We start from the raw sequence: 25,824 nt of genomic DNA on the forward strand, positions 1-25,824 counted from the left end.
ATTGATACACACAGTTCGTTGTACTATGCCCTTTGGTCACCCTCATATGTCAGTATATGTGGACGTCTTTGCTTGCTGTGTTGTGTGCGCGATTTCCGCGCAGTCAGTGACTTTTTTAGGGTACACAATGACTCGAAATGCGCAATTTGCGCAATTGCGCAGTCGAGAGAAAACACTTTAAGGTGGGGAGTGTTTTTCAAGATATCTTGGCATTAGTTTGTATTCCATAGAGCATGAATTGACAGTGTTTCACAAGGCAGCGCTGGACATGTAATTTAAGTGGCTTGTTGTTTTTGAAATGTACTCTTTGGCAAAGTTGACAGCAAGGGGCTCATTTATATACAGGGGTCGCAATGCCATCTGAATTCTGATGTAAACATCATCCCCCTTGAAAACATGACAGAAGCAAGTGATATTATGTTTCTTGTTTGCCCTCCAAGTAAAGTGCTGAAGAAAAGGTCTGACACCAAGTCATACTCACTTAATCACATGTCATTGAGTACTTAGCAATGATAAAACCGGCTGACATGACCTTGTTTACACACACACAAACACACACACACACACACACACCTCCCACATATACTGTATATATATATATATATACCTCAAACACAACGTTTCGCTCTAAATTTAGAGCTTCTTCAGGTGTTTTCTACAATAAAAAGTACGAACATGAAAAATACAATTGTTGAATTGTGTAGGAAAACGAGCAATGTAGAGTTATAAGTCTGTGAAAATCTGGAAATGTACATGAATGACAGGAGAGACTAAAAAATACAATGGTTGAATTGTATAGAAAAACGAGCAATGTAGAGTTATGTCTTTAACATATATATATATATATATATATATATATATATATATATATATATATATATATATATATATATATATAAAATACACATCCTTTTGTGGTCTATTTAAAATACATTATCTTCTTGACTCATATTCCGTAGTGCATCAAGGGTGAGATCCCAGTGGAAAAGGCATGTTTCCAGGGATTAGGTTAATACATAAGTACATATGACTTTTCACGTTAGGTGAAACCCTGATCCTTGTCCTCACATGCCGGCTTCACTGTCATCCCATATGTGAAGTTTTGCCCCGGTAATTGTAGTCACCATGGTGACAGACGTCGAGAGGTAAAACCCGATGTGATGGAAGTTAAGCAAAAAAATGAGAACTAGTAATAAGTGGTTGAGTCAGGCTGAATCCTCATTAAGAATGAATCCTTAAAATTTCTGCAGCAATAATCACTTGGAAAATTATGGAGCTGCTTTTCCAATACAAGCTCTCTCAGGAGTTAATGCGCTGTGGTCCACGAATATCTGAGCTCTACTTTTTTTGTTTGAGAATACACATTAAAGGTCTGGGCAGCCACACACGCTTCAGGATGCAATTTCTATTAACAAGTGATGATTGCCTGAAATTGCTATCGTGACACGGAGAATTATTTTCCGTAAATAGGGTCAGGGAAGGAAAGTGGTAGGTGTTGTATGCACATGCATGACATTCATACATGTCCGCTGTGGGAGGAAACTAAATCACAGCAAAGACTCGACCTCAATGACTCAGTTTAATAGCTAAGTAATTGAGGAAGTTGTAATACTCTTTTTTCAAATATCAATCCATGTGTATTTAAATGTAGTCTTTTGACGATTACAATATCTGGCACTATGTTCTCTATACTGCATGGTACTTTTGTTGGCATCGTACGTTGGACTTCCAATTTCATTGTTTGACAATATAATTTGTATATCAAGATTGGTTTAATCCCGTCTTTACTTGTTTCTTGTATATCAATCCAGCTTTGCACTGACAGAAAACAGAGTTCCACAGTTGAGTATGTATGGGTTACATGTAGATATGTGTTCTTTTGTCTCTTGCATGTTGCATTTAGACCAACTCACTGAAAATTTATCATGAAATGCATATCGCACATTCCATTTGGCATACCAGCAGATATTGTTGTCTATATCGTCCACAACAAGAGGAGATTATTGATACAAAGAGAATGCAGCCTTGCATGATTATAGACAACACAGTGTGCTGTGGAGATGGAAGAAAAGTATTTGTTCTTTGAAAGGTTGCATGGGGAGTGATTGTCTCTGGATTGTCCTTCACCTTGATATTACCGGTTAGTGTTGATAGTTACAGAAATGGATGGCCCAGTTCTTTTTCTCAGTGCTGTCTATTGCAAATGTTATTTCGAGTCAAACATAAAGAAGATTTTCTTGAAATCAATAATACCTATTTAAGTAAAAAAGCATTTATTTGACTGGCAGAATTGTCGTTTATTCTGACTCTTTCACTGATAATGCCGTCATTCACTGGTTAGAAAATGCAATGTTTTGCAGGCAAACTTTACCTTTGAATTCAGCACATCAATTTCTTTAATAATTTTATACTAATCAGAATTAGACTAACTTTATTGTCCACATAATGTCAAATCGTCTTGCTATGACTAGCATAGATTATTGATTAGCATTGTTTAAGTATGCAAATTACTTTATAATGAGTGTTATGAATGGGGAATGTTCACCAGCCTCAATTGAGCATATATGTCTAATAGATATTGTTATAATGAGAGTGTATGTTGGTCAAGACTATACACTGCATTGCATCTTCCAAATGCTTCTGCTGATGAGAAAACTGTCAGGTGTGTTTGTTTTATAGACACAAATAATCACAGGAAATTAAGTATATTGTATTGCCCTGAACAATGTCGTGAAAAATTTCAATAATTATTTTGACATTTTTCTAAAATAATACAGGGTATTATTTCAGCCATTTTTGCAAATATTGCAACAACACATAAAGGATCTGATGATATTATTTTACCCTAAATATATTATTCTTTAACAAACACAAGAAAATTTTCCACGTATATAGAAATATCAACAAAGATGAAAAATAACCATGGCGTGATCGGAATATGGTACAAACCTTCAACACTGAAACATCCCAATAGTAGAGAAATTCATAAGTATTTGTATCCATGGCAACAAGACATACACATAAATAATGTACATAGTATTCTGTCATTGGCATAGAAAAATAGTTCCTTGTAGAGCAGTGTATTTTGGTATAATTCTCGCAATGGTGATGAGATTCACGTCAAAAACACTGAATGTCCACCATTTATTCTTATCCATGGCAACAAAATACCACCACAGTATCACTCTCAGTCCTATCATATGATATCCGGAGGAACAACATATCCTGGCAGAGTAACTCTATATTCTATGATACTGTTAGAGTGATATATCAATTTTGAATTACTGTGTTCTGTCATGCCTATAGCAGCAACATTTCATGCAGAACTATCCAGGGCTCCTTTATGCCTGTAGCAATTTCATCACCCAGTTTCTCAGAGTAATATATCGCACCTATAGCGACGAATTCCCCACAGAAGTACTCAAATTATGTCCTCAATAACTAGATTTCACTCAAAATGTCCTATCGTGCCCGTAGCAACGAGACATCATCTCAGAACTACTTGATGATCAACCAACTCACCAATAGCAACAAGATTTCGTTGCGAAACAAATCAATGTCCTGTTTCACCCCTAGCAACAAGATTTCACCGAAAATGGTCTATTATGCCTATAGCAACAAGATTTCACTGCAGAACTACTTGATGTTTTATCTCACCCATAGCAAGGAATTCCATTAAAACATTACTTGAAGTGATCTATCTCACCCATAGCAACACATTTCATCAAAAAATTACTGTATTCTATCTCAACCGTAGCAACAAATTTCACTAAAGAATTGTTCAGAGTTCTAATCTCATCCATAGCAACAAATTTCACAAGAAATTTACTTAGTGTTCTATCTCGCCCATAGCAACAAATTTCACCAAAAAAGTACCGAAAAGAGTCCTATTTCACCCATAATTACAAATTTCAATATGAAATTACGGACAAGAATCGTATCTCACCCATAGCAACAACATGGAAAACAGGTGTTCCTATCCTTTTTCAGATGAATTCATGCATTCAAAGACTGACCCATTATAAAAAGTAATTTCATACATTCTTTATTAAAGATATTGAAAAACACTATATTAATAAAGAAAAAGGGAGATACTATACATCTATTAAAAGTGTTGAAAACGATATAATAATGAAGTATAAGAAAAAAAAGAGACACTATTTGATTAGGAAAACAACAAAGGGCTATCTTCTAATTTCAATATACCAGTTTAGGGTCAGTAATGTACAACTGTGCGATGGACCTTGTCTGCTTGAGACGTGTTCATACAACTAGTATTTTGTTAATTAAAAAATTCAATTTGATTACAGTCCATGGTTGAACACACATATAGTACATGTTCATAGTGTTGTTGAGAAAATATGAAAGTTGATTGTTGGATATTTTAACAGTGCGATGACAATTAGTGTAACTCTTTCAAAGTGTTTGAAGGGGGAGGGGGGCTGGAAGGCCGTGTCACAAGAATAAAACCTTTGATATACACCCATTGAAGAAGTATACTCTTTCAATTCCACTTCCTGTAAACAGATCCCCTTGAATGATCACACTAAAATTAATGAATTGTGACTCAACTTTGTTGGTGGAAATGGAGGTGTCATATATTACTTGTCTGTCACTGCGGTCATGTCACCATCAATTGTCCAATGTAGGTACATGTACCCCAGTAATCATGATAAAGCTCCATTGGCTGCAATGCGTGTGATGTACCTGCCATCATCAATTTTCCTCTTTGTAAAATTTTGTTCTCCAGCTCTGCCCCCAAAATGTTAGAATGCCCAGTGGTTCAACTGGTTCAATGCAGCCTTTACGTTCATGATGTCTGATATTATTGTTGGCAAGCAAATCGGAATTCATTCGTCGACAATAACATTACAGATGCACACAGTGCCTGAGTGCATGTATGGTACAATACTTGGTATTTCAACACACTTTGGAAAACATACATGTACTCATCGTCCAGAATAAAAATAAAAACATTTACAAAAGTTGCAGCTGCTGTTTCTTTACATCGTCAGCTTTAAGAAAACCATCATCCGCCAATCACACCAGAATCAGATACATGAAGATACAGGAATTCCTGATTCTTGTCCTGCAAACATCATTTCTACACCTGTACACCACGATTCCCTGTAACTAGGTCTGCTATCCACATTAATTACAATGGGTTTTTGGTCAAACGAGTACCATGGTGGTAAAAAGTTAAATATAAGTATCAGTGTCAGAGGTAGAAACTTAAGGTAGTACATGCTTCAAAAGTGAAAGTCTTAAACTTTTTTTCAAACTTTCCTCAATGAAACTTTCAGTAATTTCTTACCAAATCAAGAATTAAAAGCAGGGATCACCGTGCAAAGTTTTTTACAAGAGAAGCATTGAATACCAAGTCCATGTATTTACCAATGCTTGAAATTCAAAATGGCTGCCATTACTGTGATAATTCTATGAGAAAAATAAAATTTTCAATTTTTGGAAAACTTAGATGGTAAACATTTTTCTTACATGACGAGCTTTAAAGTAAGCCTCTACAAGTGGTAGACTAGAAAATTATTGAAGAAATTCAGTTGAAATTTTGTACTGAAGGGGCATTCTATCTTAAAGTACATGTAGTCAACGTATTTCCATTTGGTCATGTCAACCTCATACACACACAGTTTTACAGCCAAACCTATTAGAAAGTCCAGCAATTGTTGTAGAAGCATCATCTGCGGTTAATCCTTACCAAATAAGGTAATTCTAAAACTTACCAAGAGAGCAAAATAGGTAATACTTGAATAGATACTTAAAATCATAAAATAATTTAGGTTTCAATATTTGAAACGTGTAGTCTGTAACAGCTGTATTTTGTCTTACCAGTGCTTCCCAAAGCTGAATTTGATTACTCATCAGTATTCTGTTTTGCAAACTCATTCATGATACTATTCAAATACTCAAATGGTCTGACGCCAACACAAATTTAATTATGCAATGTGGGGATCTATACACATAGCAGAAACATTGTCATGGTTACGCGACTCAGAGACAAGGTTGATTTGCAAGTGGAAGAGCATAATACAGAGTTCTACACAAAGACTGTACCTTAACCGTTTGAGTGCTGTAACTTTTCCCGCCAACATTTCACCAATTTTTATGAATTTTTCTGTAATTTTTCTGATAATTTTGGACCAAATGGACATCACATTTCATTGGTTACAGTTTTCATCAACATTTTGGCAAAAATCTGAAAAAAAATTGAGTGGAGTACGTTTTATAAAGGCAACAAAAATTGACTTTGGCGCTCAAAGGGTTAAAAGACAACATCATGACCACATATGATGAATCATGGCGTTTTATAAATAAAGCAGACAGTTGCACGTTGAACGGAAGGCAAACGTTCAAACAAAAGTGTTCATTTTGGATTGAGCATCAGATCATCTAAAGGAGAACTTTGGAAATATGATGGCACTCATATTGTTGTTGAGAATAGTATCTGTGAACTGTGTGTCATTGAGGTCTGGGGATTATGGTAATTTACATGTCCAGTTGTGGTAATTGTAATCTGATAATCTGATCATTTTGCTACATGTATGTCTGAAATTTTAATTGTCAATGAGAGAGATGTGCAATTTTTGCCTTCTAATAGGAGATGAAATTTGCCCATGCAGGGTTAGTGTACAAAGACTTTTGTGATAGGGGATTATAATTATTTAGAAGGCAGAGATGAGTAAAATTTAATAAGATTGCAGGTCATCTCTAGATTACAAATATTGATGGTTGAAAGAATGAAACATTATGACATTTTAACTGGTAAGGGATGGACCATTGTATTTGTAGAGGGGTGTCCAAACATACAGTAGTAGGACACAGGAAGAAAATTGGTATTTTATTTCTCTTTGTTATTTCCACACACATGAAAATTTCATATGCCTGGAAAAGGAAAAAAAGATAAGAATTCTTTAGGATTAAATATGAAATCTGGATACTTTAAAATAAATCACATCTTGGAAGGTGAAATAACACACCCTCATTTCTGCCACATCTCCTCCCACCCCACCCCTGAAATATAATGGAACTGGCCAGTACATCTCTGATCAAGTCTTGAAACATATTAGGTTCCTGGAAAACTATGTAGAAGACAGAAGACAACTTGTAATTTATATTCAGTCATGAAACTTTTCTCAATTGTTGAAATGAAAATCTGTATCTTATGTAGTAAAAACTTCTGGTAGATGTTTTCCCTGTCACTGCAAGGTCCGAGTACTTTTTTATCACCTTGCTGATCAGATGGCTTTTTGTGTTTTTAGTCAATATGGCAAATACCTGAACAATGTGGCCATGAAATAAAAATAATATCGACCTCTTGCAGTAAAGATGTTCCATGAGTGAAGACCAAAATAACGATTTGTTGTTTCAATTCTTAATTAACAGTTTACTTTTTTGCCAGAAAATCTTTCAATGAAGATTTTGTGTCTGAATTCATTCTCTTCAATAAACTGATAATTTAATTAGTAAATATTTCTTTTGTTACACATGAAGGAAATAATACCTTCAAAACAGCTGTATAAAACATATTGGAAATTATGTTCACATACACTCTTTTACAGTTCAGGCTCAATAACCCCTTTCCCCAGGTGCATTGTGGGTAACAGCCCACATTGTTGAAACAAACATCTGTTGGCTATGCTGTGTCATACAGAACAAGGTCACACACATCACATCACATCACAAGTGCTCTTAAATGAATTCTGTAAGAGAAGGTGATAAAAACAGTCACCCTGTATGTTCACCCAGCTACAGGCAATGTCATACCAGATTCAGTAGAAATATAAATTGGTTCACCAAGGTCAGCCCATTTGTGTTTCAGATGTGTTTCATGCATGCAGCTACCCTACTTTGTGCCACAGGTGGTGTGATGATAATGGAAATATATATAGGAGACTACCCACAGTGTTTTAAGGTCATAATATATCCCAGTCAATAGAAATGAAATGGGAGTTAATCTGTGACATTGACTTTCTGGTCATATGTAATTTTTTTTCTTTCCAGGAAAAGTACCTGCTTGTTGAAACATAATGGTAATCTTTGAATTGTCTCAGCAAGGGTATCGTTTTTAGCTGACATGAGACCTACAGCATGTAGCTGCCACTTTTTCAGTTTAATGTCATTTCAGTGTTTTCAGTGTAAAAAAGGCCTTGTGTGCTTCTTTTAGATACCTAAGATATGTACTTGACTCTCACCAGTTGTGTATATTCCCAGTTAAAATCCCTAGGCTAGAATTTGTCAACACTAGCAAAATAAGTGTGAAGTTTGTATTTTTGAATGACATTTGTTGTACTTACGGATATTTTTGAGTGTGATACACTGGTTAGGTGATTATATAAGTTATCTGCTTCACCAAGGACTCCTTAACAGTGTGCTTCATTGAAGTGCAATTCTTCCTTTTAAAGAACTCTTGAAACAAAAGTGTCAAACAACAACCTTTAAAGCAATCCAGATGCCCTCTTGATTGTACCATAAATGAAAATTTGCAGCTTTTGAAATGAGCTGACTGCTGTTATACTGATCAGGGTGTCCACAAGCCAGATTTCAAAGTTTGAAAGTATTTTCACATCACCACAGATGTTTTCAAAGCTCAGTCAAATGTAACCTTTGATGTGTTTTCCATTATTTTTGTAGTGTTAGTAAAATATGGTTTACTGTAAATACTCCAAAAACCATGAAGAGATGTCCAGGGTTCCATTGATCAGCACAGCCAGTATCTTTGAATAGTGTCGTATGTTATTATTTACAAATGACTTTGTTGTCCAGATAAAATATTCATTTTCAACAATACCATTGCATAACAATCACAATGAATCGTTATGGCAAGGTTAATACTGCTGCTGGAGAAGAATAAAAAGAGTGTCTATGTTTTAGAGAACAAAAGTTATTAAAATTTCAAAAACAGTACTGCTGTTGTCCCTTCAATGTTGATGAAGATTAATCTCATGATCACCATGGTGACCATTTTTGTCCAATAAATTTTACACAGGAATAGTTATCTGACATTCATACAACAAGAACAGGTGAAAACTTAAATATACCACTATTTTCCCAATTTACTTTTTAATCCCATCCACAACAAAGAAAAACAAGCAAGCAAAATATAAATAAATTTATTTGATAGATTGGTTTCAGTGAGTGGGTAGCCAATCCTTACTGTTCAGTGATTTCCACTCGTCAAAGTTAAACTGAAAGTACAGATTTTTAAAAATTCAGATGAAACTATTAAAATTCAGATAAGCCATGTTGAACACGTGAGCTAGCATTTTCTAACAGTCCATGCTTGAGTATACCATACCCAAGGTCCATAGTTCCAGCTGCTACATGCATATTTTTTATTTACAATTTATATATTTTTCTTTAGAGACTTTTATCAAATTGTATTCAGTTTGTTTTGTTTTGTCTTGGATCTGACAAGGAATGAATTATGTAATCTAGAGGATTTTTTTCATTTTATTTTATCTGTTCAGGGCAATTTTCCCTTCCAGCTTATAAGGCTTTTGTAATAAACATGCTTAGCTTACTCTTGAATTTCACTCAAAATTATACTGCTGAAAAGTACATACAAACTTTGGTTCTATGTTATCCTGCCTTGCCACAGGGTATAATGTGTGTGCAAACACACAAGTGGTTCAAGTGTTGTCCTGCAGCAATATCAGTGAATGCTTTGTACAGAACTGCAGTGGTGTCAGCTTTGTTGTGTTTTTTCTTCCATTAAAACACAATTGTTTACAGGTCAGCTACATAGCCATTACAAGTGACGTCAAATGTTGCATCGTTGAAGGATTGGTGAACGGATCATACAAAAGCTCCTCAGTAAATACTTAGGATCTCTACAAATGACAGTGAAGCCCAAATATAAAAAAATGATTGTTTCTGGTAACATACCTCTGAAAATCGTATTTTTATTTTTGTTTGTGTTTGCTGAGATCAATAAACCATGGTAAAATTTAGAGAATTTACTTAAATTTTTCAGAAAACATGAAAAAAAATTTCCAAGGTCAGCAGGTTTTTCTAGGGTCGATAAGGTTTTTGGAAACGCAAAATTTTCTGTATTTGGCCGGATCTCAACGTAGCCTTATTCTTCTTCCCTTTTCAACATGATTGTTTACAAAGTAACAATAGTAGACCATTTCCATTGTATTCTCTCAAGCAACAGGATGTTCGATGTTCGACAGTGAAAGAATCTGTAATAAATTCAACAACAAGTCATTAACTTAAAGCTCAGATCTGGATGTGAATGCTACTTGTAGCATAGTTAATACTATAACAGGATACAATAAAACATAATGTCACGGTTACATTTCACCTCAAGTATGGCAACCTGTGTTCCATGGTTTTAATGTTGTAAAGCAAATAGAGAACAGGCATTTGGTAGGTTATTGTTCTAAACATGGCTATTGATATCTCTTTAAACAACATTGAAAGATATTGTCCCAGTCACATGCCCAGTGATTCAAAGTTTATGTGGGGCAGGCTTAGAACACGAACCAAACAGCGAATTCCCTATCCTGGGTTACTATGAAGAGCCGCTGAAGTATCTATACAGCTACGGGATTATAGTTACACACAAGCCATTCCCAGGAATTCAAACTGACTGTACTATGTGATTAACCCCTGTTCTCAATTCGCCCTTTGAAATAAACTGATACAACTTGTAAAACAAAGGGGGCAGGCCAAGTTACTTGTAGTGCCAAAGGTTGTAATAGAGGAGAAACAAAGTGTCCATCACCAAGGGATTACCAATGCAGGCTTGAAAATCCTATTGATGCACTTTTCTAGTTTGCAAAGCTTTATAGGTGGTGTACCGTTTTCTTTCTTTTGATTGTGTTTTTTTACAATTTGATTCTTTAATCATGAAAATCCAAATAAAGTAGTTTTCCTGTCTTGCAACTGTTATTACTATCTTAATTCAAGTGTATTTTTAGTCCAGTCTTCATAACAAATAGTTCACACCCCAAGTGTTACTTTTGTGAATATTCCAAAGAAAGAAAATCTAAGAGGGAAAATAACAATGAAAGTTAATTGACAACATGGGTGTATCTATAACCTTACACTGCTAGGGGGACATGTAGCACGACTTGTAATTGACACCTCGGTCACGCAAATGATCAGCAACAGCATTCCCGGCTGTGACTTATAACAGTGATTCATATACTGTATCACTTCATACAATATTTAGATAATTTTGGGACCAATCCTGACGGATGTAGCATGCTACATGTAGCGGGATACGTTTACCCATTCCGGACACCTGGTACCACCTCTAACTATCAGTGGTTCAGGATGGTCCCATTTAAATTTGTAAATCACAATTGTCCCATAGACCTGGTAATATATTACCTTGAATGGAAATGATTATTGGACAAGTTTAATGTCATATTGTAATTACGCAACTTACAACAACTTCCCTGTGAAAATGGAAGGCTAACACCAGAATAAGAAATAATTTATTAATTTTGTCTTTGATGTTCAAATATGTCATTTGGTACCCTATAAATCTTTATTAAATTGCTATTATGCAAGAATGTCAATTCAACTCTCATCTCCAGTTGTCTTGATAAAACAAAATAGCTGGAATAAAAGTAGACCACTGCAAGGAGCAACCAACATTTTTAACCAGATTTTACCTGGGAAAAACTAATAAAATTCCATTTAAATTGTCAAACTTGGAACGCAGACGAATGGGCAAACAAATAAACAATTGGCACACACCTTGCAAATGAATTGGATTGCGATGTGATATCCTAAACAGATTATTTTCATTTTGGGAAAATTAGGTTCTTTAGATTAGTATCATATTGCATAATTCATGGATAAATGGGTTTCTATGTGTTAGATTGTGTAATTTCCTGTAGAGCTGTGAAGTCATCTTGTCTGATAGCCGTCTGACGACCACTCATGAATTTTAAAATCATATGCTTCAGATTTTTTCATTTAGGACTGATGCAATGAAAGTGATATTCCCGCTTACTGTGGAGAAATTGTTAAATCTGTACAGTGAAAAGATAGGTGGAGCACTTTTCATATATTTGTTTTGAATATTTGTTTTTATAATAATTATCGTCTTGATGGAATGCAAAGTAATTTGTCATAAACTACATCGTGATTTCAAGAAAGATGAATTATTGACCAGGATGAAAGGAGATATGTGAAATTCTCAAGTCCGTTGCCTGCTCTACTGTAATTCTCAATTATTGCTCTCAGGTGTCCCCTCTCTCCTAAATAACATCAGAGATTTCCAAGTGTACAAATGTACCATTGTATTTTAGATTTCAGCCAGATATCGACTTTCCTAAAGAGATCACTGCCCCAATTTTGAGGGACGAGGTATCATATTGTTAACCCTTTGAGCGCCAAAGTCTATTTTTGTCTCCTTTATAAAATAAACTCGAGTCAATTTATCTCAGATTTTTGCCCAAATTTTGAGAAAAAACTGTAGAAAATGAAATGTGATGCCCATTTTGTCCAAAATTATCAAAAAGTTACAAAAAATTTGTAAAATTGGTAAAAAAATTTTGGCGGGAGAAAATAAAAGGGTTAAAAGTAAATGTGATGTGAACTCTTTGACAACCAAAGTCCATTTTTGTCACCCTATAAAATACAATGGTATGCATACAATTTGTTTCAGATCCAGACAATGTTTTTCCATATTTTGCCCAAAATTTGATCAAAAACTCTAGCCAATAAAAAGTTATCCAATTTTGCAAAAGATTATCAAAAAGATTTTAAAAATGCGTAAAAAGTTGGTAAAATGTTACTCTAAAAAGTTTGGTTTGATCAATCACAGAACTCCAAGAGTATATGTCAGTCTTTCCCCTATGTCTTCATAAAACTTTCTCATCATTTTGATCTACAACATAGTGGGGACAGAAATATCCTTATTGGCTGTTTGACATTGATTTTCATGAAACCAAGATTTTTGAAATGCAGGAATCCTTGTCTGTATGTCGTTATGGCAAAGCAAGTTCCACAGTGCTATAAATAATTGACAACTTCTCCAATTACCACAGTGAACTGGTTGGTCTTCGCTTTCCTTTCTCGCCAGTGGCATGTACATCGGGAAAAACCATCATCTAGTCATCACCATGGCGATTCCAGTCTCCAGGGAGGGCTGACTTTTTTTTCCTTGCTACCTAACATGTATCAAATTTTAAACTGTAAATCTGCTGAGAGTTCCAATATTCATAGGGATATTTAATGTCTTGTGCACATCATACACTTGATGAAATTTGCTTTGGATGGATTGGTAGGAAATATCGCAGTACCTGAACGGAACTTATATATATTTCAGTCATGGTAATGAAACACATGAAATAATTTGTGGACCTTTTGATCTGGAACAGAATAAAATTATGATCGCAACTGAAAATTAATACCTAAAACAAGTCTATTTGCATATTAATGATTTAATTTCCGTCAATGACGAATGTCAATAATGGATACAGATACCATTTCAAGTCAGCTTATACATTTCAATTATTATTTGACTGTCAAATACATGTATTTGTCTCCTATGCTGCATTTCCGCATGGCTGAAACGTGTTTTAATAAAAACGGAAGTGACGTGACGACTACAAATTTTCTTTTCGTCTTACATCATAACCAAAATATACATATGATATTTCAGTATCCTATACATTGTGTACATGACAAATGCAGAAGCTACTATAATACCTTTAACCTGTCAATATCAAAGGAAAGCAAATTCAACATACCAATCTAAAATTCCTAAGAAAATTATCAAAGTGAAGATTCAGTATTTCTCAAATAGATGAAATGATAAAGCAAATATAAGAATCATTTGTAGATATATATGACACTTTGAAAGGATTGAAAAAAAGAAGATGGACTTGTACAGTGAAGCCAGACCATTGCATTTGAATATTTACCAGATGGCCAGTTGATGACCTTGAAGTTATTTCAGAAGTCAGATGCAAGTACACACTTGTTGCTTCTTTTCTATTTAACCCTTTGAGTGCTGCTATTTTCCCCACCAAAATTTAATGCAACATTTTACCAATTTTTATGCTTTTTTCTGTAGATTTTTTGATAATTTTGGACCCATTGGATATCACATTTCATTGACTACAGTTTTTTATCAAAATTTTGGCAAAAATCTGGAAAAAAATTGACTTGGGATTATTTTATAAAGGTGACAAAAATCGACTTTGGTGCTCAAAGGGTTAAGGATAAGGCCATACTTTATTATTGTCAAACCTCAGCATGAACCTCAGTTACAGTAAAACAATGATGCATCTGACTCTTTTCATATCATGTATTGACATTGAAGTTCTTGGTTGCCGTGGTGAAGGTACTCCATTTTTCCTCACATTCAAAAAAAGCTGCCTGAAGAGCAAACAACTGTATAGGCTGTGAAACAGCCAATACAGTCGACAGTCTTCATACCTGTCATGGTCTAATCAGTAGTGATGGGTAAACTGAAACAAATGGTATCACTTCTCATTCTCACGTATCATCTCTGCTTCTCCTCCTTAAAAAGTACATCCAGCGACTCTCTCCACTCGTACCATCTCTAAATATGAATAATGAAGACACACTGTCTGTGTCGGCAAACCCAGACTGAAAGTGTTTCAAATAATATATAGCTATCATAAAATGATGTGCTTGGATTCATGCCAATCAGCATCAAAAACTCAATAACTGTGAGTCCCTGCTTTGTATGTGAAGATTTTAAATAAACTAGGTTTTTAGACGTATTAAGCATCTTCTTTGAAGTGCGATATTTTTGGAAAGGAAGAGTACAACTGATATTTACAAGTTATACTCAATTCAGATCATCTCATCGTGGAAAAAATAGATTTGTGTCTACTTGGACAATTTCAGACTGATCAGTTCACCAATAGCTTTCTAAAAATAGATGGAATGTGCAGGAAATTACCAATTGAAGATGATTGTTTGTATTCATTTTAGCCATGCACATTGCACAAGTTTCATCATTTTTTGATTTGTTTTATGCTTGTTATTAGATAGATCCAATAGTTGCAAGCATGACTCTCTGTTCGTTATTTGCCATTTAACTCAAATTTTCATTGTTTTAAAGTTTTCAGTTTATTTTGCTGGACTTATTTCACTTTCCAAATTTATCCTTGAACAAGTTTTATTGTATGTAAATATCTGGAGAGAGAGAGAGAGAGAGAGAGAGAGAGAGAGAGAGAGAGAGAGAGAGAGAGAGAGAGAGAGAGAGAAAGAGAGAGAGAGAGAGAGAGAGAAAGAGAGAGAGAGAGAGAGAGAGAGAGAGAGGAAATATTGCTTGTCAGTATATTCTGTTCTTTTAATTCAACTGAGTTTCATGATAAGGTGGTTACCAAATAACTGACAACTGTTCATACCTGCACAGGACGCCTTGATCGATTAGGCAAATTCTTTTGTACAGGGTTTAAGTAAACAGTGCATTGAATCTCAAATAGTATGTGATCAATGAGAAAGGGGACACTGAGAGATATTAAATTTCCTCAGACTTCAAAAAATAGAACTGTATCTTTACAAAATGCACGTATAAACAGGCAGTTAGAAGCTGATTAAACCATTGATTCTGAAATAGTATCAGGTTTGTGCCTTTGCGTATTTAAAAATTCGTCGTCAAATGTAGAAAGGCTATTAATCATGCTTTTTGGATAAAAACCCTTCCATTGTCTGTGTTGTTACATGTATGTTGCTGTTAAATTCTTCAAGTACTCTACTTGAATGAAAAGTTATCAAGGCTGGTGTTCACAAACTCATATACGATATTTATGAACCACCAGTCCTTTGTTTCTGTGCAATGTTTCTGGTATTTTTATATATCCACGAGTCCTTTCCATGTAATGATAAAAGATATTGTCAAATTCTTGAAGTTTGCTAATCACACATTTCTTCCTGACAGTTTTACTGAATTATGATTTTAGAATACTATTAATCTTTGAGTGCTGTAAGTTTTCCCATCAAAATTTCAGTGAACATCTTACCAATTTTAATGAATTTTTCTATAATTTTTTGTTATTTTGGACCAAAATGACATGTCTTTCCATTGACTACAATTTTTGACCAAAATTTTAAGAAAAATCTGAAAATGAAAATTGTCTGGATATGAAAAAAGTTGTTGGCGACATACTTTTTTTTTTTTTTGTATTTTATGAATTTTTTTATTGAGGTCTTCAATAATGCTTACAACACTTGTAGAAATGTGAGTACAGTTCTATCAAATCATGAAGGTAGGAGAAAATCATCTCCATGATCGTTGGCGACATACTTTGTAAAGGTGCAGAGAATGACTTTGGCACTCAAAATATTAATACCTGTTTGCCAACATGTTGCTGGGTAACACTTTGTAAATATAAGTTACATTGACAGAATAATTCTATTAGTCAGCCATTTTGCTTTCTCTTATAAACCATCTTGGCAGTGAAACTCTTTCTCAACCCTCAGTCATTGAACACATAAAGACTGATTGTGTGGGTAGCAGATACAACTGTACTTTATGTCCTTCCAGTTTCTAAATCTGTGGGTTTAAAGATGAAACAAAATTTTTATTATAAATCTTAGTTTTGACTCACAGTTAGGGCCCCGAGAGTTCAGAAACTTTGGCTGAACCCTGCCCTTTCTGCCGGTGTATTGAATGAAACAGGCAATCTGACTTTTTAAAGTGAAGGTCTTTTTAAGTCCCTATAAAACTGTTTTTAAAGCTGTAAAAGACCATGTGCTGAAACAGAGAAGTGAGTATATGCATGTATCAAGAAATAAAGTTGCATTTCCTGTCTCAGAGAAAGTTTCTGCCTTGGTGAAACTTGAACACAAGGGAACTAGTTAACAATATATGTATTTAGAATGAATTTCATGACATGTCATGGTGAAGGAATATTTGCAGAGCTAGAGTAAACAAAAAATTTAATCATTTAGGCTAAATAAAAAAATATGTGCGTTTCTGGTAACGTGACTGAACCTAAAAATCTGCCAGCCCTAAAAAATTTTTTTCCCATTTTCAAAAAAATTCAACAAATTTTCCAAATTTTAATGTAATTTATGGGTCTTAACTGTTAAAAAATAAAAATAAAAGAAATTTCTCTCTTATCTACCCTAATTTTCAGAGTCATAATACTGGAAACATATTATATTTTTTTATTAATTATTTGGCTGTACTTGCTTAACTCATGCTCTATAACTTTCATGCAGTATTTGACTCCATCTTTTTCCTACAACACAATTTTATGTAAAATTGCTCCAATAGGCTCCACGTACTGTAGACATTATTTTAGCCAGTAATTGTATAACACACATCTGGCTGTTGAGAGCATGTGGAATATAGTTTAATATGTTAGGGACTATTTCCTGTCCCCCATTTGTTTGCTTGGACTAGACCATTGGATTGCTCTCTAATAATACTAACTCAAAACCTGAGTTGTATTTCACATGCCGTGATTGTATCACCGCCCTGAACAAAACCACTACATCAACATTTGACCTGTTCACAGCAGTTCCCTATAAACTGGTCTGTACTCTTCATTATTGACAATAAGTTTGGGCTGAACCACGGTGGTGAAAGGGTTAACCCTCTGAGTACCAAAGTCGATTTTTATCACCTTTATAAAATATAAGGTAGACAATTTTTGTCAGGTCCAAACATTTTGTTCAGATTTTCCCCAAAATTTTGATCAAAAACTGTAGGCTATTATAAGTGTTGTACGTTTGGTCTAAAATTATCAAAGGAATTACAGAAAAATTCATAAAAATTGGTAAAATGTTGCACTAAAATTTTGGTGGGAAAAATTACAGTACTCAAAGGGTTATTCTGTGAACTGACTAAGGACACATCTCAGTTACTCAAGGCACTATGGCATTACCAATCCCCCTTTGAACTGCTTCTTCACTCCTTCAATGTAGGTCCTGCCTTACAGTCTGGTGCCTGATCTAAGGCACATGAATATTCATCATAGATAATGAATTATCATCAGATTTGCATATTTTAAATAAATTTTGCATTAATGAATAATATTATGTGATGCTTCAAGCCTTATATTTGTAGATTCATTCTTTATTCTTCATTTATACACGCCTTGAAATTTGAATACAGAAACAGTTTATAACTTTAACTGGTACTCGCTCAAGAACACCTTTAATTAGTATCTTTCATAATCTGGAATAAAAGTCAGGGGTCACTGGTATGAGCGACCAGCAGATAATCTAAAATTTACTGATATACTGAATACGAAATGGCTGTCATTCTTGTTGTGAACACTAAAAAATTAGTTTTTCTTGAAAACAAGTCGTTGGAAACAAATGTCGTGTAACACAGATTTCAAAAGAAATCCACTCAAGGCTACAGAAGGGCATAGATAAAAAGATTTAGAAAGTCTGTCTCCCAAAATTTATGTCAACATAATAACAAAAAGTGTGATTTATTTTTGTTATTCTACATCAGAAACAGTTGTTTATTTAGTTGTTAGACTTAGAGTGCCACTCATCTATTATGTGACAATAGAAACAGTAACATTTACAGTGTTTGAGAAATGTCATCAACATTTTGAATGAACACTTATCCCACAATTGTAAGGGCTGCTTGTAATGCTGATATCAATAAATGCAGTGTAACAGCAGGTTTTGTCACTTGTAGCTGGCAACTGAAGAGAGTTTTTCAACGGATGTGTTGAAACAGTAACATTTTGAGATTTAATTTGCAAAGAATGAATTTATGTTGTTCGTATGTGTAAAGGTAATTGTATGCTAATAATTCTGCCTATACCACTGCTATTCCAAAATTTTATCGGATTAAATTTATAAAGACTATTTTTGGCATGTCGAAATAATAACACTCTGTTCAGTGGATTGTGGAATGGAAATATCTATCATCAGTTGGCTAAGCATTTTAACAAGTGGTATTTTTCACAATGTACATAATTTAAGATATATTTAACCAACCAGTGAAATTTTAGGCTTGGTGTGACTCCATATTATTTATTCCGATTTTGAGGAATGGGCTTAACTGCAAAGGGAGATTTATCTAGATTTTGGGTTAAGTCCCCAGTCGTGTGGTCATATTTAAAATAGCGTTATTTCTGACTTTAAAACCGCAAGATTGATTGCGTTAACTGAATTACACAAGTATTGAGTAAAATTGTAAAGCTGATCATACAAACTGAATTATGGTACAGTTGTAATGTAATTAGAATATTCAAATTGAGACTGCATTCCAGAGCCTTTCATGCTATCACACACACACACAAAAATTAAGAAACAAGTCGTGCCTGATGAAAATTGATCGTGTACGAGGTGATGGCTTCCTTTTCCTAGGAAGAGGCACTAGAGATTGTCACATGTATAAAACCACCTGATCAACATTGTAGAATAGCACTGTTTTATGATTCTGTCCAGCTTCATGAACGGCCAACGAGAATTTTTTTTAATGAATCAAGGGATTCAAGTACATGTAAAAAGGCTTCTCTTGCTACAAGGTACATGTTTATGAGGATAAAAAATATTCAAAAAAATATTTGATTGTGTTTTCAGGTTGGTGAAGAAAAGAGCAAGTTTGCCCAATAATAACATTAAGAATAATCTCTTCTTCTAGCTTTTATATTAAACTGAGGGAATTTGTGTAGTTATGTCAAAAAAAAAAATTTATTCCTTTACATCTTGCCATTTTCCTGTGTGACTTAAAAATGTCTTGTAGGAACTTGAAAAGCTATATTTTGTAAGAATTTCACAAACTATGAGAGTAATGTCATAAAATTTTACATGTTTATGATGCTTTTCTTTTTCACACATCGTTTGTCAAAATTTAAGGTCAGAGTAATGGTAACAGAAACAACAAATGAAAACAATACACCTTTCCAGAGGAGGGGAGAAAGACAGTACGCAGAAAAAATTATTACATAGAAGATACATGTATAGTTAAGATCACTGTGTCATCATAGCTTCTGGCAAACTAATTATTATCAATTTCCCAGAATAACAATCACTAGGAGTTATTAGTCAGTATTATTGCTTGATGACAGGCTTGGGAATTGATTATGTGCCTCTGAATAATTCTGTCTTACAAATGGCCCCGGGGAGGACCTATCAAAACTGTTTTCAGATGAAACTAGAATATTATTGCAGCCTGTCCTCAGACTGTTTATATTATTGTGTGATCTTTGCGAGTTTATTTTGAATTAAAAATTAACCAGATTATGAAGGAAAGATTGACAGAGATAATGTTGAAGGTAACTGTCACACTTTTAACAAACTACTAATTTTATATTTTTCTACAGCATGTGTAAAATGTGCCTTTTTCCAAGGAATGGTTTTCTTGCCATCCATTCTTTTTAACATTGAAACATGAATATAATTCACAACCCTTAAAACACCTGTGTAGATGAAATCCAACTGTGGTACAGAATATGTTCTGCGGTCTTTTCCTTCTTGATCATTTTTTTCCTTGATCTGATTCTGTTAGAGCCAATCAAATCTCACTAGTTTTATTTTGTCTGTGCACCTGTTGCTAATGTGTTTGAAGCATGAACTAAAATTCAAACTTATAAATCAAAGTTTTAATTTAGGAATTGACTGATTAGATTCAACTAAATACGTACCTACTGCTGATTAGCAATTCCATTTTAATTTCAATTGCTTTCCCAATATATTGGTGAGAACTCACTGAATGATATATTGTACGTTTAACCAAAGACTCAACCAAAATGATTTAAGGTATGCATTTTTGCAAGTTTTGATGTTCCAGTCATGGAAAGGTCAGATTTTGAAAAAAACACAAAACAGTAAAATTTTGAAAAAAAAACGGGCTGATTCATGTTCCAGTGTTATTCATACTGCAGTTCACGCCTAGTAACTATAAACAGTCAGAAATAAAATGAGAAATAATATTTTAGTACTCCAATAAAAGAATGATCTCTGTCTGAGGACTTTACTCAAAATAATGTTTAGGAGAATCGTGTAAGCAGTATTTTTTTTAGCCACTATGGGTGGTATGAGTTTTAACAGCGTCCAACTGTAAAGTTGAGCTGTATTGGAGTGTGAATCATAATTTTGAAATGATGGAAGTGAGTGTTACTGTAGTCTGCTTCAGGGTGGCAAGCTGATTGACATTTCTGCAGGGATGAAGATTGATTGTCTGATTGATGTGGCTGACAAGAAAGTCAAATTACAGGAATGATTTATACCTAGCTGTGGAGACACCGTTCTTCTTTAGCATGGGAGTGGCTGTACCCCTTTTCCACAAGTGGTTTGGTCCAATCCTACTTTTTTCAGTGCTGAAACACTGTCAAATGAAATATACATCAAAACTGGGTGAATCTTTAGGATTATATGCTTCTTTCTTAAAATTCAAAATTTATATTTCACAGACAAGAAACAAAAGATGGGAATTTCTAACGTGCCGCAACTACAGAAAACAAATTATTTGGTCAGATTTTAAATAATGACTGCCAGGAAAATTGACAGAATTGAAGGTTTTCTTCAGAATTCTTACATGTAAACCAATTAAAAACAAGTTAATAGTATTTTTGTGGTACTGCAACTCATATTATGATATCCTAACTCAAACACTGAACACCTTGATTTCAAGGTTGTGCTTGTCATTTTAGATCGTAGTATATTGAGTTTTTCTTAATCATTGGCTGTAAGCTTTATACCAAATAATTATTATAATAATACTATAACTATCAATAATAATCATGTTAGAGCTGAATTAAGTCACATTATTAAGCAGTAAAAATTGTCAGATCTTCCATTACGACTTCTGAACATTTTGTAGTTTCTGTATAACACATCATTTCTTCATGTAGATCAACATTTGTTGCAATTATCGTGTCTGAAAGATGGATAAAGATCACATTACTAGAGCCCTTCCACCCCTGCAGTTGTTTTGGTGTCGTCCTGCATCCAGCAGCATCTAACCTGTTGCCATGACAGCTACTGAAATTGAAAGGCATCTTGGGAGATGTTCTCCATGTACCTGTCCCACCTGAACGTCATGGTTTGTGATTGATGAATATGCCCCCTCACTAGTGCAGTGTAGCTCCCGGGGCTTTTTCTCAGGAGAGCTGTGCTGATATATGCGTTCTGTTTGACTGAATATAATTTTGACACCGAACCAGGGATTGGTGTTATTTTTTGGCTTCTGATTTCACACTAGATTATAGATGAGAAAACTTGGTGAAAAAATAATGAGGTCTTGTTTGAAGGACAAACCTACTGTCTATGGCGAATATTTGTATCATATTTGAAATTAGCTACATTATTCAGCATCTGGTATTTACCGTAAAGGAAGCTAACAAAGTTACTTACTCCATCAATTCTATTCCTGGAGAGATAATGGTTATAACATGATTTCTGGAAATTTTTTGAAATATATGCAGCTCAAGGCTGCCAACAAACTTCAATCTCTGTATGTATGTTACAGCAATTAATATTTGATGTTCATTATACCATGTGTCAAGGTTTTATTAGCTGTTTCAATTTCTTTTGAAATAAAAAAAAATGCCTAAAATAGAGCAACATTATCCTCAGGTAAAGATTCAAAACTTCTTGCTGAGATGTAAAGATACTTGAAATGCATAACTTCTCATTTAAAAAAAGTATCTTCACGTACTCAGTGGTCCCGGGTCAGTGGTAATGGCCTTATGTCCAATCCCTGCATTCATGGCATAGAAATACCCGTATCTCACCCCTTTTACCTGCTGGCACTGTTTTTTCCAAACCCTTGAGGCTGACCCCTATGTAATCCTCTATGTAGCTCTGATTAATGCTCCAAGTGTGAACCACCAAGCACCAGGATTCTTTGCTGATGATTGTAATACATTGATAAACTCGACAGTGTTACATCGCAGCATCTTAAAGCAGTAAATTATTGATGCAATGTCTCGATATTATTTGGAAATCATGTTGTTCCATCATATGTGCTGTGTCTTGAACCATGAGTGGTGATTCCTTGTAATGATATATATTGACAAATTATACATTAGGCAAAAGACAAATATAATGAATGTATCCAACATATGCACAGAACAAACAAAATAAGAACAGCATAGCAAATCCCAGTGGAAGTGTTTCCCTTTAAAGTTTGTTTATGATGTATTCTGCCAGTTACAAATGTAATCATTGTTGAATTCAAAAAGGTAATCTTTGATGAGAAGAAAATCCTTCCAAAATGACAAGGTAGATTGGAATAATTATCAAAGAATAAACAAAATATTTCTCCGTTGGGAAATATAAAAAAGAAAATTATCTGATGTAATTAGTGTTGATCCATTCTCCAACAATCACAGATCCAAATCATCAGAGAATTCTTTCTGTATAAAATAATATTTATTTGCCTGGGGGTTAGAGTGGAAAGAATCGTATCCCTCGCTGGGTAATAAATTACGTTGTTTTCTCCCTTTTTTTTCCACTCCTGGATGGTGCTCATTTGCACAGTATCAGTGTTTATCAGTTTCGCGACAGGCCTGACTTGGATAAGAGTGAATTCTTTCATACTTTGAAGGCCATGAGTATCATACCACGTGTGGTGATATCTGTTCGGAATTCCAGTTTTGTGCGTAGCTACCAGGGGTGTTCAAGGCTGTTGAAACCATTTGATAAACAAAGACGATAGCATAATCTCTCCGAAGCCTTTTTTTCCTGAAGTTTCACCAACTGAAGTACAAGTAGACTTTTTTCTGAAGTTTCTCAACTTATCCATGAAAAATATGAAGTTGATGTTTTTTTGCTAATGTTCTGTCAATGCTGATTTGCAAAGTAACAGTCTTTTGACATTTTGCCTCAAAATTACTCAAAAAGTACGTAATTGATGAGATGAAATTCCTGCCTAGGGCTTCAATAAACCTATAATGATGAAAGGGCACCCTAGAAAACTCATAATTATCGCCAGACAGCTATTAAAAAATACAGCTTGCTCTCTCTCTCTCTCTCTCTCTCTCTCTCTCTCTCTCTCTCTCTCTCTCTCCATATATACACATACACAGACACTACAGATATTAAGAATGATCATTAACAGTAATGGGAGAGTGTCATTGAATGAACTAGGTAAATATTTTAACAACACAAGAATGTCTCTTGGATATACTTAACACTGTCACCCCAATTTCCCGTTTACATAAGTCCTATTAGCGCTGAAATAAATGCATTTGCAACCAATTGTAATTGTTAAAAGTAACAGAAAATTGCCAATCTAAGGAAGTTGCAGTCCCTGACTGACCGATGCAGAGTTAGGCCAGAGAAATACGGTGGAAGAGAAATAAGTAGGTCACATGATCTTTGGCTTTGGAGACATGGTCATGTGATCTCATAGCATGCTGTCTATTGGTTAAAAGGTTCTGTTTATGGCAGGTACTGGGTAATCTACAAGATGCTTCAAAAACTGAAGTTGTGAGTACTAATGAATGATAATTTAAGACCTGATAAAGAAAGAGTAGACCACACAACTAACAATATTGTGGGAACATACTCCAACAGTATCATCTTTACATTGTGCCCTTTCACTGTCAAATTTTGTCACAAGTTCTTGATTTTCAATGGCAAGGTTAGAATTCCAGTCTGCAGCTTGCTAGTGAGTTTTGAAAGGAACTGCTGTAAGATTCTTATTGTTAAGTGTGAAATATCACTGATTGGATATTTTTATAGCTTGAAATTGGTTTTAAACTCCTTAGTATAGCTGTATCTTTTTACAATATTTTTCAAAAAATATCATCCCATCTTCGGAGGGAGGTTTTTGATTCCCGTTATCAAGTCATATTGTCTTTTGAAAATAGCACTATTTCAGTCTTTGATGATGAGTGATTCGATTGGTTAAAGATTTTATAAACCTGCTCATGGTGGCCATAGAAGGCTTGCAAGTCAACAATAATTTAGTTGTTAAAATCTAAGTCATATGTTCATCAGCAGTGTTTGAAAAATGTTCTGTGGTCACACTTTGGTAAGCAATTTTACCAAAGCTGCTTTTAATTCCAAACAATCTCATTAACCCTTTGAGAGCCGTAATTTTTCCCACCAAAATTTTAGTGCAACATTTTACCATTTTTTATGAATTTTTCTGTAATTTTTTTGATAATTTTGGACCAAATGAACATAACATTTCATTAACCACAGTTTTTTATCAAAATTTTGGCAAAAATCTGACAAAAATGACTGAGGTATATTTTTATAATGCCGATAAAAATTGACTTTGGCGCTCAAAGGGTTAAAAAAATGCAAAAAGATACAGCTAATGGGACTTTAAAGGGTTAAAGACACTCCCTTTTCCGTTTGAAAAGTTGAACATCTTCAGCCGGAAGTGGAGTCAGCAAGGCTAAAAGCCAACAGTGTAATCAGAAACAGTAATGTCTCCTTTGAAATGTTAGGATCTTGCCTAAGTCTGATGAACTTTTGACATTACTTTCCTCAAGCCTTGTTTTCCACACCATTGGCTTAGAATGGAAGTACCCACTGACAGATTAGTAAAAAACTGACATGTACAAAGAGCCCTACAGTCGCTTAACCGTTTCCGCCCGCACTACTTGAGAGGGGGCCAAAAGTCAGGCAGTGGAAGCCCAAGATAAGCAAACTTATTGTCAGGCAAACACCAGGGAAATGTTATTTTATTATCAGAACATTTTTAACTTCTTGATACTGTAAGCGGAATCTAAGAACTCGGCAACTGTCCTTTGGCAAGGGCCATCTGGAAGCGGGTATCGTGCATGACTCCAGGATGTTGGTTGATGCAGTTAAACTGCTCTCCTTATGAAGATTATGGTTCAGTGAGATGGGTGATTAATGTGTTAGAGGTTTACTTGAGGTCCAGGAGAGATGATCCACACATATGGACGGCTCAATTTGCATGTA

The 25,824-nt window shown here is 34.5% G+C and overlaps 1 protein-coding gene across 9 annotated transcripts in view; it reads left to right on the forward strand.

Annotated features, from left to right (window-relative positions):
- LOC139117353 (diacylglycerol kinase beta-like) overlaps positions 1-25,824 on the forward strand; it is a 281,533-nt gene that overhangs the window by 45,428 nt on the left and 210,281 nt on the right. The window contains exon 1 of one of the 9 annotated variants that reach the window (XM_070680378.1): positions 2,070-2,140. The exons of the other annotated variants lie outside the window; for them this stretch is intronic. Within the exon in view, the coding sequence (XP_070536479.1) occupies positions 2,095-2,140 (46 nt within the window). The 5' untranslated portion in view covers positions 2,070-2,094. Of the gene's footprint in view, positions 1-2,069; positions 2,141-25,824 lie in introns of those variants that run through there. 9 annotated transcript variants of the gene reach the window in all.

This window comes from Ptychodera flava, chromosome 18 (assembly GCF_041260155.1).
Source record: "Ptychodera flava strain L36383 chromosome 18, AS_Pfla_20210202, whole genome shotgun sequence".
Taxonomy (NCBI): domain Eukaryota; kingdom Metazoa; phylum Hemichordata; class Enteropneusta; family Ptychoderidae; genus Ptychodera; species Ptychodera flava.